This window comes from Dasypus novemcinctus, chromosome 22 (genome assembly GCF_030445035.2).
Source record: "Dasypus novemcinctus isolate mDasNov1 chromosome 22, mDasNov1.1.hap2, whole genome shotgun sequence".
NCBI lineage: Eukaryota > Metazoa > Chordata > Mammalia > Cingulata > Dasypodidae > Dasypus > Dasypus novemcinctus.
The window spans coordinates 16847551-16861471 of NC_080694.1; the positions used below are offsets into that span (position 1 = coordinate 16847551).

Here is a 13921-nt window from a genome sequence, read left to right on the forward strand (position 1 = left end):
ACTTTATTCTTTCTTATAGATGGAAAATGTCCCATTGCACATAAATACCACATTGTGTTTAGCTAAGCATCTATTAATGGACCATTTATGTCTCAATCAGATTTATGGCTACTTAAGAAACTTCACATTGGAAAATTTCATGGACATGTACACTTATGATTTATGTATTGTAAATTCCATAAAACTTTACTTAACCTCAAAGCATAATTTAAATAACAGATTGCACTAAACCAAAAAAAAAAGACCATCAACTGAATTATAGGTATTCTCCTTATAACATCTCTTCATCCTCATGAGCTGTTGTTTTTCGGCATTGTCTAAATCCCCTGTATTGTTTTCCTCTCCTGTGAATATGATTTGCATTTACTTGCACTAAATTGAACTTGCTTGTTGCCTCAGGATCTGCTCTTCATCAGCTCTCAAAAAACAATAAAATCGTGTCTGGAATGTCTTAGATAATGATTCATTGAAATAAAACTCTATAATTAGAGATAGCAAAAATTTTCCCCAAGCAGAGTCTCCAGGGAGCTCATAGCACTATATCTCATGGTCCTAGATGGGCTGCAGGATTCCACCCTGCACAATACTTAATGCACATGCAGACAGAGACAGCTAGCTGCATCCACCTCTCCAGCATTATCCTAACCAGACACCACACTGACCTTGGTAACCCAGGAGGTTCTGTTCTCCATTGACCATCTGGATATGTTTGGAAACAGAGTGAGCCCTGGTCCACCAGGTGAGGCCTCTTCAATGAAAATAATATATTGTCTGTACCTGATTATTACATATTATTATTATCCCGTGACCTCTGTTTCTTTTAGGAACATTGCAGTGCTAAATATTATAGACCTTGATAAAATAGGTTGAATATTTCTACATCACAACAATTATATGCTTAATTTTAACAGTGCCTCTCTGTATATAGTCAGTTATGTCGAATAACGAAATTACTACTTCATGCTTAACAATCTTATTTATATAGAATATTAAAAATCACTGTTAATTTCCAGCTCTACAGCTGTTCATATATCTCCAAGTTCATTCTTAGAATACTGACAGTGTGGAAGGTCTCATTCAACTGGGATCCATTTTATTTTCCCCAGTATGAAGAATCAGATATATTACAACAGTATAGCATTAACATTTGCTTTCTTGCAAAATACACAGTTGATAGTTTTTTACTTTCTGGATTTCAAGGAACTTCAGGTTAATGCATATTTTATTTGGTAATTATGCTCCAGAAACAGAGGGTCTAACATTCTTAATGGGCAGCTCTGGCTGCTATAGAGTAGAGTCAGTTGGTAACAGTGACAGCCAGATGTGTACCTATCTTCAATAAAAATGAAATGGACAAAGAAAAGAGAAGACTACTTCTTTAATTATTGAGCTTGTGTCACATGTTAGTCACTTTGGAAGAATGATCCATTAAATGCCCAGAGAATTCTCTAAGACTCAAACTTAATAATAACCATGTTAGATATTAGAGAGATGAAGGCTAGAGTGGACAAATAGTCATTGTCCATGCAGCAAGAAGATGCAGAGTTTGCCACCCTGTGGTTAGGGTATGATCTGTGTGGGGGATATTTGAGAAGAAAGAATGAGGCAGGAAAATTGAGTATTCTACCATTGGAATCTTAGTCTGATTGAAACAGGAGGCCAGAACAAAGCCTGAATAATCCAAAGAGTAGGAAACAGGTTATGAAAGGTTCATGTTATTTTCTCAGGAAGAATTCAGGAAATTCAGTGGTAGCTGACATACCAAGAACCACTCTGAGCAGTGTCCCCATGTGAGTTCCTAGTCACCCATTTGGTCTTTCTCAATCCATAAAACTACCCTAAAGGAAGGTACACAAAGATGCTTGAGGCTACAAACCTGTGAGCTCTCTGCTTCAGGTTATCCCTTATATTTTAAAAAATCCAAGGTACTTTTGATATATGATTTTTATTTCTTTATATAATTATGGAAGTTGTAGGTGTCTATGTACACTTTAATCTACAAGTTGTTACATTAAAAGATTTCTATTTCTCTTTAGAATCCTATGTAAAAGTAAATGTGGAAACTGAGGTGAGTAGGTAAAGGATGATCCAATTTCCCTTCAATTGTTAAATCCAAGATGTAGAATATCTTTTTGGATGAAGGCTTCCTTGATCCCAAATTAGTGTTTGGGTCACTTGTCCTGTACCGATGGTGTATTTTACTACTTCTACCTACACACTAACCAACTTAATTAATGTTCTTAGCCAGAATGATGGTTTACCAAACCCCACAGTAACCTCCAAAAGGCACAGCCATTCCTTTATTCTTTGGCAACTCTAATACTTAGCACAATGCCAGATATATCATTAAACACTCAATATGAGCTTGCTGATAAATTATTACAGTAGTTAATGCAACCCGAACAATTTAGAATGAGAAGTGAAATTCAGATCAAAGGCAAAAGAATGGCAAAATTGTGTGGACTAAGATCTTCATGTTCATTACACTCCCAGGTCTAGCCTTCATTGCTCTTGAGCACACATAACCCTCAGATAGCATTAGCCTTTTGGAGCTCTCTCATCCTTATGTTAACCTTGGGGATAGTGTGTCTCCAGTCATGTACTGCTGTAGCATCCACAATTCCACCACCAAACGAACATCAAACCATGTATAACAATAAAATACTACAATAAATGAAGCATTGTAAATATGTGTAGAACTTACAGAAGGCTGTCAAAATTGCTGTTGCAAAGAATGCTAAAGTTCAAAATTTTGTGCGAGATGGTTTAATGGAATTTAGAGCCTAAGAATGCAGAGAACAGTAAATCTAATGTCTTTTTGTAAGTGGCAGTGGGTCTTTTAAATACAAGTTTTATTTTACTCTGTGTGTGTGTTTTTTTTCCCTACATCTCTTCTCATTGAGCCTACCTGGAGCAAAATTTCATACTCATATGTAATACAAATAAAATAATCAAATTCTGCCTTCTTAGAAAACATGCTCTGGAGACTCATATAATAAGGGAAAGGAGTACGTTCACCCAATGGAGATCAGGGTAAATGAAGTATAGCAAAATATGGAATTGAAATGACCAGCCAGTTGGAAACAGAACCTAATGCCCCAGAATTCCTGGGCTAATTAAGAGGGAAGAAAATGGTCTCAAAGTTCAAGTCTTGGGGCTCCAGGTCAGTTTCTTGGCCAGTTATTTTTCTCCACTCCTTTGTGGGGATGCTTTGGATTTCAGAATCTGCAAAAACATACTCCCAACTTTCTGGCAGAAAGTTCAGGTAATCTTTCCTGGCTGTACATTAAAATCCCCTATTTAATAAATACAAATAAGTGGAGTGTTCCTTTCTTCTTTTTAATTTTTGTTTTAAAAATTGTGATTGGGAGTGATGTTGAACCTTTTTTTCCCCTGATATGTCCATTATCCATTTTCAATTATTCTGCCTAATTGCATCTCTTGCTGTGTATTCTATTGAATAACAATTTTTAAATTGTAAATCTTACCACATATTAATGTGTGTGTGAGTTATTTATTGTGAAAACAGTTTTCCCATTAGTGCCTGATATATAATCAGTTTTGATGCTATTATTCCAAAGCTTTAAATATTGTTTAGTAAAATTTTTACTCTAATATAAAATATAATTCTTTATGTTTGGATTACATTTCCCTATTTTGAAATGAATTAAATATTTCCCTATATGTTTTAATGTTCTTGATATTTTGTTTAGTTTTTTCACCTGCTTATACACTTTTATACAGCAAATAATGAAAGGATATAACCTGATCTTTTCCAAATTAAAATTATAAAAATAAAATTTTAATAATAGCTTATCTATTGGTTTTAGATAGTTTTAATGCATATAAAATTTCTTTATATAGTAAGAATTGTTTGTGACTTTGTTCATTTATTTGTTTATGCATACGTTAGCACCAGTTATTAAGATTTTGATGCAAACTAGGTTTCACATATATATTCTTACAGACAAGTTTAAAAATTTTTTTTCCACTACATAATTTTTCAAAATATTTATTTTGATGGTATTAAAATTATAAAGTAACTAGAGAAGAGATTATATTTTGAAAATAGTTATCTTCTTATAGGGACAGCTGATATGAGCCTCCTTTTGTACACATCTTCTTCAAGACAATCCTTTAAACCCTTCAGAGAAGGATTGTAGTTTCATGTTCTTTTCTTATTAGATTGTTTCAAAGATATTTTAATGTTCTTTCTCTATATATTTATTTTTGGGTGGAGATCAATTTATTTTTTTGTGTATTTCACAAGAATGATTTTGGAAGGGCTATTTGACAATTTTCAGCATAAACTCCAAAGTCCACATATGTGTTCAACAAAAAAGCCATTTACCCTTGGCCTTTTTGATACAGGCAAAGTGTCATAATGCATCACAAATGATAGAGATGCAGTTAACAGATAGATGGGCATAACAATAAAGAAATAAGGTATTTTCTTCCCACTGCTCTTTAGCCATTAAGTAGCAATACAAACATACATTAATGGCTATCACAACCACCAGTAAATAGATTGCAGGGTAAAAATCCATAGGTCTACTTATTTAAAAGGCTGAAACTAATAAAAGAGTATAAAAATCAGTGTTTTTATCCTTTGGTTAACAATCCCAGATTCAGATTACTTTGGTCACAATTTTACAAGTTGTGTAAGAGCATTGGGAGAATAAGAGAGATGGGAAAATTAGCAGTGCACCTGAGTTACAGAGCTGGGACAGTGGTTCACATTAGTCATTACCCAGATTTGTGATGTATTGTAAAGGATATCAAGGTTTGATAATTCACCAGCCCAAAACACCATTTAATGAGTAGCATTGGTGGGCTTGAGGAATAAGCAGAGATGTATAAGGTGAAACAAAGTGAAAGAAGGAAAATGAAAAATGAAGAAACATTTTAATGTTGGGGAATGTGAAAAGTCCATCCAAAAAAATTACTTTAGTTTCCACTCAGAAAATTCTCTTCCCATAAGCTTCCTGTCTCTGGATTACCAAACACCAAGTTAAGAGCACAATTTGTGTAGACATTACATTTCAGCATTGATAAAACTTCACTATTTTGACTGAGAAAGAATGCATGTCTGATTTAATAAAAAGTATCAGGGAATATTCAGAGGTATAGTTTTGTAATTACATAGAGTAAAAAAGAGCAATAATGTCAACCAGTGGAGGGATAACAAGCAGAGGTCCTGCCAGGCCACTCAGGAAGAATAGTTAAGCCCTATTTTCATGTCAGCAGCACAAGAGCATTGAAGAATTTGTGAAGAGACCACAAACATGCTCCTTCCAATTCATCAAAACAATCCTTAATATCTAAACTTGCCAAGTCAAATTGTTCTAGTCAGATGTAGCTTTCAAGAATGAAATTTCTCAAGTACTATCAAATTAGGAGTTACTGGGACATGAAATGAACAGGGCATTTGTTTCAGATATTAGCCAGTTTTCATAAATTATTTATCTCCAACTTCAGTTTACCCCCAAAATTCCTTTATACTAAATAAGGCAATGATTAAAATTAGTCATTTCCCACAATTCTCAACTCATCAAAATCTTCATCAAGCAATGGTAAACAGGTGAATATGTCTTCAATTAAAAGAGCTTTGAGGCAGAACAAAAAATAGAAAAATTAAATACCTCTCTACTCTAATGGAAGCTAACCAATTACACCTAGGAATCCTTGGTGACAGTTTTTTCCCAAAGGAAAATCCTGAGTTTTGAGCACAGTGACTTTACAAAAGGTAGGTTGATTTAATGAGGAAATTTTATCTCTAATAAAGAGATAATCAATATGTTATTTTGTGCACTTACTCAACATTGTAAATTACAAATATAAACGCAGGCAGAGGTTATGTCATCTGTCCTAAACCACAGCAGGAGTCCTATCAGGAATAACACTGTCTCTCCGATCTTTCAGGTTAATCTTCTTGGATGTGTGAATTTAAAAGTGATACATTGCACAAATTCATAAAAAACAAAAGACTAGATGTTACAGAACTTCAGATATTTTGTAATTCTTAAATTGGTCTACAATGATTACAAATAATTTTTGATAATCTACTTGCTCCCATTATAAATATATTTACATATTACTGACACTCAAAATTATAAATGTACACCTTACTGATTTTGTTCTGTTTATCTGCCTTGGAGAGGGTGATAGAACAGAAAGATGATCATTGAGATTTCCTCAAAATTCTAGGCAGCCTTTATATTCAGGTGCTCTGCTCAAGGCACTGTCTACTATGAATTGGGGTTATAGGAAAGCTGGTATACAAACAGAGCCAAGAAAGAATGTCTGGATCCAAAGGACAGGAGGCACTGTGCAATTTAAAGATGAGGAGAAAAATAATATCATCTCGGTCTACTGGTGCTCATTATCAGAATACAGCATTACAATAGCTTATAGGAAGAGCTCTTCAAAGAGTGGTAAATACGCCCCAATTAAAGTTCTTACTAAGCAGATTTTTCTTAAAGTGACATCTATAAAAAGAAAATACCTAATTAAATATTTTAATAAGGATATGCTCCACTTATCATGTAAATTGCTGTAATTGTGGAAAACCTAATTCACTGAGCTCACCATAATTCTTCATTCAGCTCATCCTGACATAGGTTCCTGGGTCAGTCTTCTCAAGTATTTGTTTCATCATAAAGTTCCTTTTAGTTAAACAATTGTCAGATATTAATAATGACACAGGTTTAAGGGTAGTTAATTAACTGAGAAATTATAAGGAAACCGTGATTATTAGTTACAAAATACAGCATTCAGTAGAGAAAATTTACAGAGTAAGAACATAGATGCTGTAGCAGTTTGGCATTGTTTATGAATTCTAAAAATAGTTTTGAATTATGTTTGTAAACTGGTCTGGCAGAAGTTTCACTTTTAATTGATTAAATTATGATTACAATTTTGATTGGGCCACATCAGTAAGACATTGAATCCCCACCTCTTGGTGGGTGGGAACTCAAAGAGAAAAGACTTGGCAAAGAACAGAGTTGGGAATTTTCAGCTGGAGCCTGGGAAGCAAACACAAAGTAGAAGAACACAGAGAAATAGAGATAGTTCCTTAGACACAGCAGAAATCCCAGGGAAAAAAGATAGAGTCATTCATCTGATAATCTACAGCTGGCCTTGTAAAGATAACAGCAGCTGAGCTTGGAGAGAAATGGAACCCCAGGAAGAGAGGAATCCAAGAATCCTGAACTCTTGGCAGAGTTGGTGGCCATCTTGCCCCAAAATGTTACAATAGACTTTATTGAGGGAAGTAACTTATGCTGGTAACTTTAAAAACCAACGGATCCTGATATTTTGCATTAGCACCCCTTTGGCTGACAATATAGATGTCTATGCTTCTTAACAGACCAAGCAGCCCAACTCCATTTGAGTCAAAGAATAAATAAGTGAGGGGAGAAGAGCACAGGATAGAGTATTGAAGACTTTTATTCCAGCATCACCAATATTGACTGTGGAAGTAAAATTTTCTAAATTTAAAAAGTTTATATAAATTACATGAGTTGCAATTTTCATAAAAGTCAGAATTAAATATTCTGCATAGGACAAAAGATATGCTTAAGCAACATATATTTGCACAAGGCTACTGAGTATCATGGATATTAGTAAGAAATGAAAAGACCTAAAGCCTATGGCAGGCTGAGCAAAGTTTTCATTTTGGTGCTCTGTAAGCTCAAGACTGTAAACTATTTATACTATAGTGACATACAGAGTTTTACACGCACTCTTGTGCTTCTAGTTAACACATTTGCTTTTTAAAGTGTGAAATGTATTCAGATGTTTGAGAGGTTGTGCAAAACTATTATATTTACAAAAATGGCATAAAAGTGAATTCCATAGTTGATGCACATGCACACTTATTCACATCTTCAACAACAAAAAGTATTCTAACTCTACAGAACTGAATAAAACTACTAGCTTCAATGGCAGCTGTTAAGCACTAGAGTCACATAAGTTACACCATAACGGGCAAATATTGCCCAAATAAAAGTCTCTTATAAAAGCTGAAACATGTTTAAGGCCATTCAAGTTCAAGCACAGAGACAAGTCTTTCAGAGTCCCATCTACTTGTTTGTGTTTGAAATACTAGATCTTTCTTCCAACTTGTGCCCCTAAACTTTTATTTTACAAAATCGGAAAGAAATCAGTGCAATAGAGGTTATATGAAATAAGAATAATATAAAGAGCCATAATTAAGTAAGAAGAGTCCAAAACATTAAAACTGTAAACCTTGTAACTTGTTGGAACCAGGCACTACCCTAGGAGTTATGTAATATATACAATTATTTTCAAGTAGATTACTTTATGTTGCTCTAACACGTCCTTTTCATCAGCGCATTTTTTTTCACTTTGTAATAAGTTTTATTTATTTATTTTTATTGACTTTGTAATAATATTACATTAAAAATATATATGTGAGGTCCCATTCAACCCCACCCCCCCACCCCCCTCTACCCCCCCCCCCCCAACAACACTCGTTCCCATCATCATGACACATCCATTGGATTTGGTAAGTACATCTTTGGGCACCTCTGCACCTCATAGACAATGGTCCACATCATGGCCCATACTCTCCTCCATTCCATCATCAGCGCATTTTTAAACTAATCAAAACTCTACACATGTATATTCCCTTACAAAAGCAACACATACTGCAAAGCTGTTGGGATCAAATGACTCAGTGATTGAAAGGAAGAAAAAAAATAAAAGCCAAGAAGTAACATATTAAGTAGAAATATTGGGAATTAGAAGAATCATGCAGTTCAGGCCTTCGAATCAGCCAACCACACTGCTAGCGACAAGGGCTAGTTTCCTGAGTCAGCTGCCGTGGAGTGGGAATGGTCACGGTGACCTCTGTCCTATCGGCGGCTGCAGTAGGAAGTTGCTTGTTCTTCATTTTTGCTCAAGGCATGCAGAACTCAATAGAATCAAAATATTTTTACCTTTTCGGTAATCGTTTTTTTTTAAGAAAATTGAAACTCCAAGTTTTTGCCCCAGATGAGGACACCTTGCTTTTAATTTTGCGTCTTCAAGTTTCTCTGGGTTTTTCAGAAAACCCTCAGGGATTTCAGAGGTCACAGGCTCCCTCTTTCTAATGCAGCTTCTCCAGCTCTGCTACGCCGCAGCACTTCCTTTTTTCCTTCTCACTATATTTATATTTTTTCAGTTTTTTTAAATTTATTGAAATATATCGCTCATACATAAGCATACATAAACAATAAATGTATAATAGTTGTGAACTTACAAAAAAAACCATATATAACATCTTACCCTACCACCAATAACTTGCATTGTTTTTAAAACTTTTAAACTAATGTTTGTCAAAATATTACCACTAAACAAAGTATTTTCCCCTAACCAATCCGATTATTATCTTCATATCATTTATATATGAACATACATAAACAATTAAGTATATAGTAAACGTTGTGAACTTACAAAGCAAACATGCATAACATCATACAGGGGTCCCACACATCAACCTTCCACCAACACCTTGCACTGTCATGAGATGTTTGTTACAAACTATGAAAGAACACTGTCAAAATCTTATTATTAATCATAGTTCTTATCTTGCATTTTGTTTTTCCCCAAATGCACCCTATTATTTTTTAAATATCTCACTATATATATTTTGACACAGTATCTGTGACCATCTCTAGTAATTTGGGCCATGCAGTTATGAATTAAGTTATGGTTAAGTATTTTCTGTAAGACATATTAATAAAAAGGTTTATATATTTGGATGATACAGAAATAAGAACATAATCTGCTTAAATCAGTTAATATATTTCTTTTAAATAATCCTACCTTTTATTTTACTTATTTTAGTGCCTTTGTTAGGGCAAATGTGAATGATAATAATGAGCATCCTTTATTCATTCCTGATTTTAATGGGCACCATTTTAGTAGATATGAAACTGTATTAAGAAAAAATGTTTTATAAGGATAAATTTTCATAATTCAGAAGGTACAAGTTTTTACAAGTCACAAAAGCAACAGGTCATAAATAGAGGTGTAGATTTCCACAGATTAAAAAAAATACCTTGAATTTTAATTTCCTCTGATGAGATCAATGTGCACTAGCTATTTGTGGGTACACTATAAATCTAAGGTTTGTCAATCATTCAAGTACATTTCAAACTCATTCCAGATTTGCCATACACTTCTTCAAAAACACAGAGGTGTTTTATGATGAATTCCTCTCACAGTGCCTTGTTTCAAAAACGTATAGGGGAGGGAGGGGACATGTGGTCCACGGATACCCTCAAATGGCCTCACTCAATGAGCACAATCACTGATCCTGTTTATTCACCCATGGACCAGTAGCCATGGACTTCTCTGTATCTTATCTGCTCTAGCTACCCTGGACATCCTATTGTTCACTGGTGGATCCATGAATTCCTTAGAGTCTAGTTTCTTCTGCGTGTGGAGGCTTTTTCTCAACCCAATATCTCTTTATCCCCCAGGGGAATATGCTTGTGTCGATTGTTCTTCTGTGATGTTTTCAGAAACTGTGGGATACATGGGCACTTCACCATGTTGTCTATGCCCAGTTGCCCCCATGCATCCCTCCTATTATTCTCCTTACATTTTGCAGAAGGCAGATCTGTTGAACCACATCCAGACTAACAGGTGGGATATGAACCACAGTGACATTTACAGGATCATAGGCTCCCGAAGAGGCGTGCTATCTATAAATCTAGGCCATTTTCAGGGCAGTTTCTAGATTTCTCTGTTCACAAGAAGACTTGAAAAGCATAAGTGTGATGCTCTTGATTAACTCTAAAATGACTTCTGCTTCCCACTTGATTATCCTGAAATTAGAAAGAGGAAGCTCTCAATTAAGCTTGATTCCTTCATATTTTAATAATTATACATATATATATGTATGAAAGAATTATAGTTTTGGGAAATAATTAAAGAATGTGATGTCTTAGTTCTAGTCTCCTCTAATGTCCCTTCTCCAAAGCTCTGGACAAAGAGAAGAAAGAAAGTCTCAGAGTAACATAAAAATTCCCATGGATGTAACTCTTTTAATAAACATTATCACCTTATTACATAATATGATATTAATGAATGTTTAGAGCAGCGTGATTGTGAATGTGCAGGAACATCTGCAGCTGGAAATCTTGCAGAAAGCTCACTGTGATGGAATAGTGTAACCAAATTACTAGTATATGAGGGGAAACTTCCTAAGGGGCACACTTTCAATTTTATTCATTTATTTATTCACTGTTGAAGTGCATACTATGCACTGGGCCTGAAAATCATTCCATGTAAAGAAAGAATAAAGGATATTTCTACTCATAAAGAAAAATCATATATGAAAACAAATAAATATTCCCAAGTTCTCTGGGTGCTATGATTTAACTGCTTATAAAATGATGAAAAAATTGTCATGGAGAATCAGACTAGAAACAAGAGAAGGCACCAATAAGTTCATAAGGAGAGAAGAGAATTAAAAGAAATAACATCATAAATAAAGATAGGGAATCATTAGACTATGCTATGTATTTAGTGAAAGTCTAAATATTTCAATATGACTCTCAATAGGGGCAAGAGTCAAATCATGCAGTGCTTCTGTGCAATTTCAATAGATGTGAAATGTCTCCTTAAGTAATAAAGCCCCAAAAAGTACTTTAACAGGCAATACTATAAGCAACTCAGCTACTGAGAGAAAAAGGTTTAACAAGTACATGTAGAATTGGCAGGAAGGACGCAGCAGGAAAGTTTGGGAGCCTCTTAAAAACCTATATTATGGGTACAGATATGGATTATCAATATTAAGCAGAGATGACAGTCATAGGATAGGTGGAATGGGTGGAATCTGTTTGATTCTCTAGTCATTGAATGAGATGGGCAGAAGTGAGGAGTTACACATAATACCCAGGAGCCAATTTGGACAATCATGTATAGGAGGAAAAATATTTTAAGAGAAATTTATATATATAGTGCATTCTGATATATTCTAGATTAAATATATAAAAGGCAATGTGCAATGTAAGCCTAGAAGCTAAGCACTTTAGATTCAATATATTCATTTAAAAGAAGACATTTTAAATTGGATTTTTATATATAGGAATATACATACATACATATATATATAGTCAGTTGAGAAAGATTCCTAAAGAATAGCATTCTTTAGGGAAGCAGAGGAAATACCTACCACCAGTTATGGAGACTTGGATAGAGGGTGATAACTAGTAGGAAAAAAATTAGGGGGCCTCATGTAAACTGTGTGAAATTAGCATGTTTAAAAGGAACTGTTTTTTTAAAATCCCCATCTCTTTTTTGTAAAACATAAACAAATGAATTAATGTTTAAACAGTAGGAAGAGATAAAATATTTCAATACAAGAGTAATACAGGGACTGCGTCTCACCAAAGATATCCAAAATTAAAGAGAGAGGATTATGCTGTTGTTCTCTTTTTGTTTTTTCTCTTCCTTTCTCTCACTCAGGACAGAAGAATTGGATCCAGTGCAAAGTGAGTCATCAAAATAATCACATGATTCATTGTCAAATCATAATTAAACAAGTTACTTAATTTGTTTTGATTTTTCCACTAAGAGAAGTTGCACCTTTATAGAGCAAACGAGCCTGCATAGTCATGGTCCAAGGTAGTTTCCTATTTCTGTTTCCTCACTTATAAGCACAGCCTAATAAAATTTCAAGGGGAATGAAAAATGTCTAATCAGACGAGGGTGACACAATTCATCCTCAGGGGCTTTTCAGATACCCAGGAATTGAAATTTGTAGTCGTCTTCTTTTTTTTGTTTGATTATCTGTTCTGCCTTCTGGGAAACTTTTCCATCATCATAGCTGTGATCAGGGAAAGCCGTCTCCACTCCCCCATGTATTTCTTCCTGAAGAACTTGTCTTTTCTGGACATGTGCTATACCTCTGTCACCATCCCCAAGGCCCTGATGACCTCCCTCTTGGGCTCTGGGGTCATTTCCTACCTGGAGTGTGTAGCTCAACTTTACACGCTTTTTACATTTGGTTCTACTGAATTCTTCCTGCTCACAGCCATGGCCTATGACCGGTGCTTGGCCATTTACAGGCCCCTGCTCTATGCCTCCATGATGAGCCACAAACTCTGTTCTGAACTGGTCATCATGGCCTGGGTGGCTGGGGCCCTGTACTCAGCCTTCCACACTGCAAATACCTTCTCCCTCCCGTTCTGTGGGCCCAATGTTGTTGAACACTTCTTCTGTGACATTCCTCCTGTCATGAGACTTTCCTGCACTGATTTCCACACCAATGAGGAAGTGGGCTTTGCTGTTAGCAGCTGTATCGGCATGAGTTCCTTTGCCCTCACAATTGTATCCTACGCCTGCATCATCTCCACAATTGCTCAGATCTCCTCTGTGGATGGCAGGTGGAAAGCCTTCTCCACCTGTTCCTCTCACCTCACTACGGTTATTTTGTTCTATGGAGCTGCAAGTTTTGCATACTTGAGATCTGCCTCCCAATACTCCCCAACTCAGGGTCGCCTGACCTCTTTTTTTTACACCATTGTCACACCTACCTTGAACCCCGTTATCTACTGTCTGAGGAACAAAGACATGAAAGATGCTCTGCGGAAGCTGTACTGCTGCAGTAAACATTAAGAATTAGAGAGTTAAAACTTGTGGATTCTTCAGAAGTTCATTACTGCTATTGGATTGAGTCTCAGTTCACCACTCCTCATCCTCTGTCCTCTGATACTTTATACTGGTGACCAGGCCCATTGCAGGATGTCTCCCCATGGAACTGCATTGCTGCTTCTCTTCCCTTTCTAAACAATTCTTCCCCCTAGTGCAGAATCAGCTCCTCTAACTTAGCGACATGTAAATATTGATATTTCTTTATATTCTACCATAACATCATTCTTTGGTAAAAAAAAAAAAAATCTCT

At 35.3% G+C, this 13921-nt stretch overlaps 1 protein-coding gene across 1 annotated transcript; it reads left to right on the plus strand.

Annotated features, from left to right (window-relative positions):
* Positions 1-12708: 12708 nt before the first annotated feature.
* On the plus strand, positions 12709-13635 carry LOC101432446 (olfactory receptor 5T2-like). The gene has a single exon (XM_004465056.1). The coding sequence runs from the start codon at positions 12709-12711 to the stop codon at positions 13633-13635; it is 927 nt and encodes a 308-aa protein (XP_004465113.1).
* Positions 13636-13921: the final 286 nt, after the last annotated feature.

Excerpts from the sequence above, each read along its gene's own strand:
- LOC101432446 (XM_004465056.1), top strand. The coding sequence starts at position 12,709 with ATGTCTAATCAGACGAGGGTGACACAATTCATCCTCAGGGGCTTTTCA.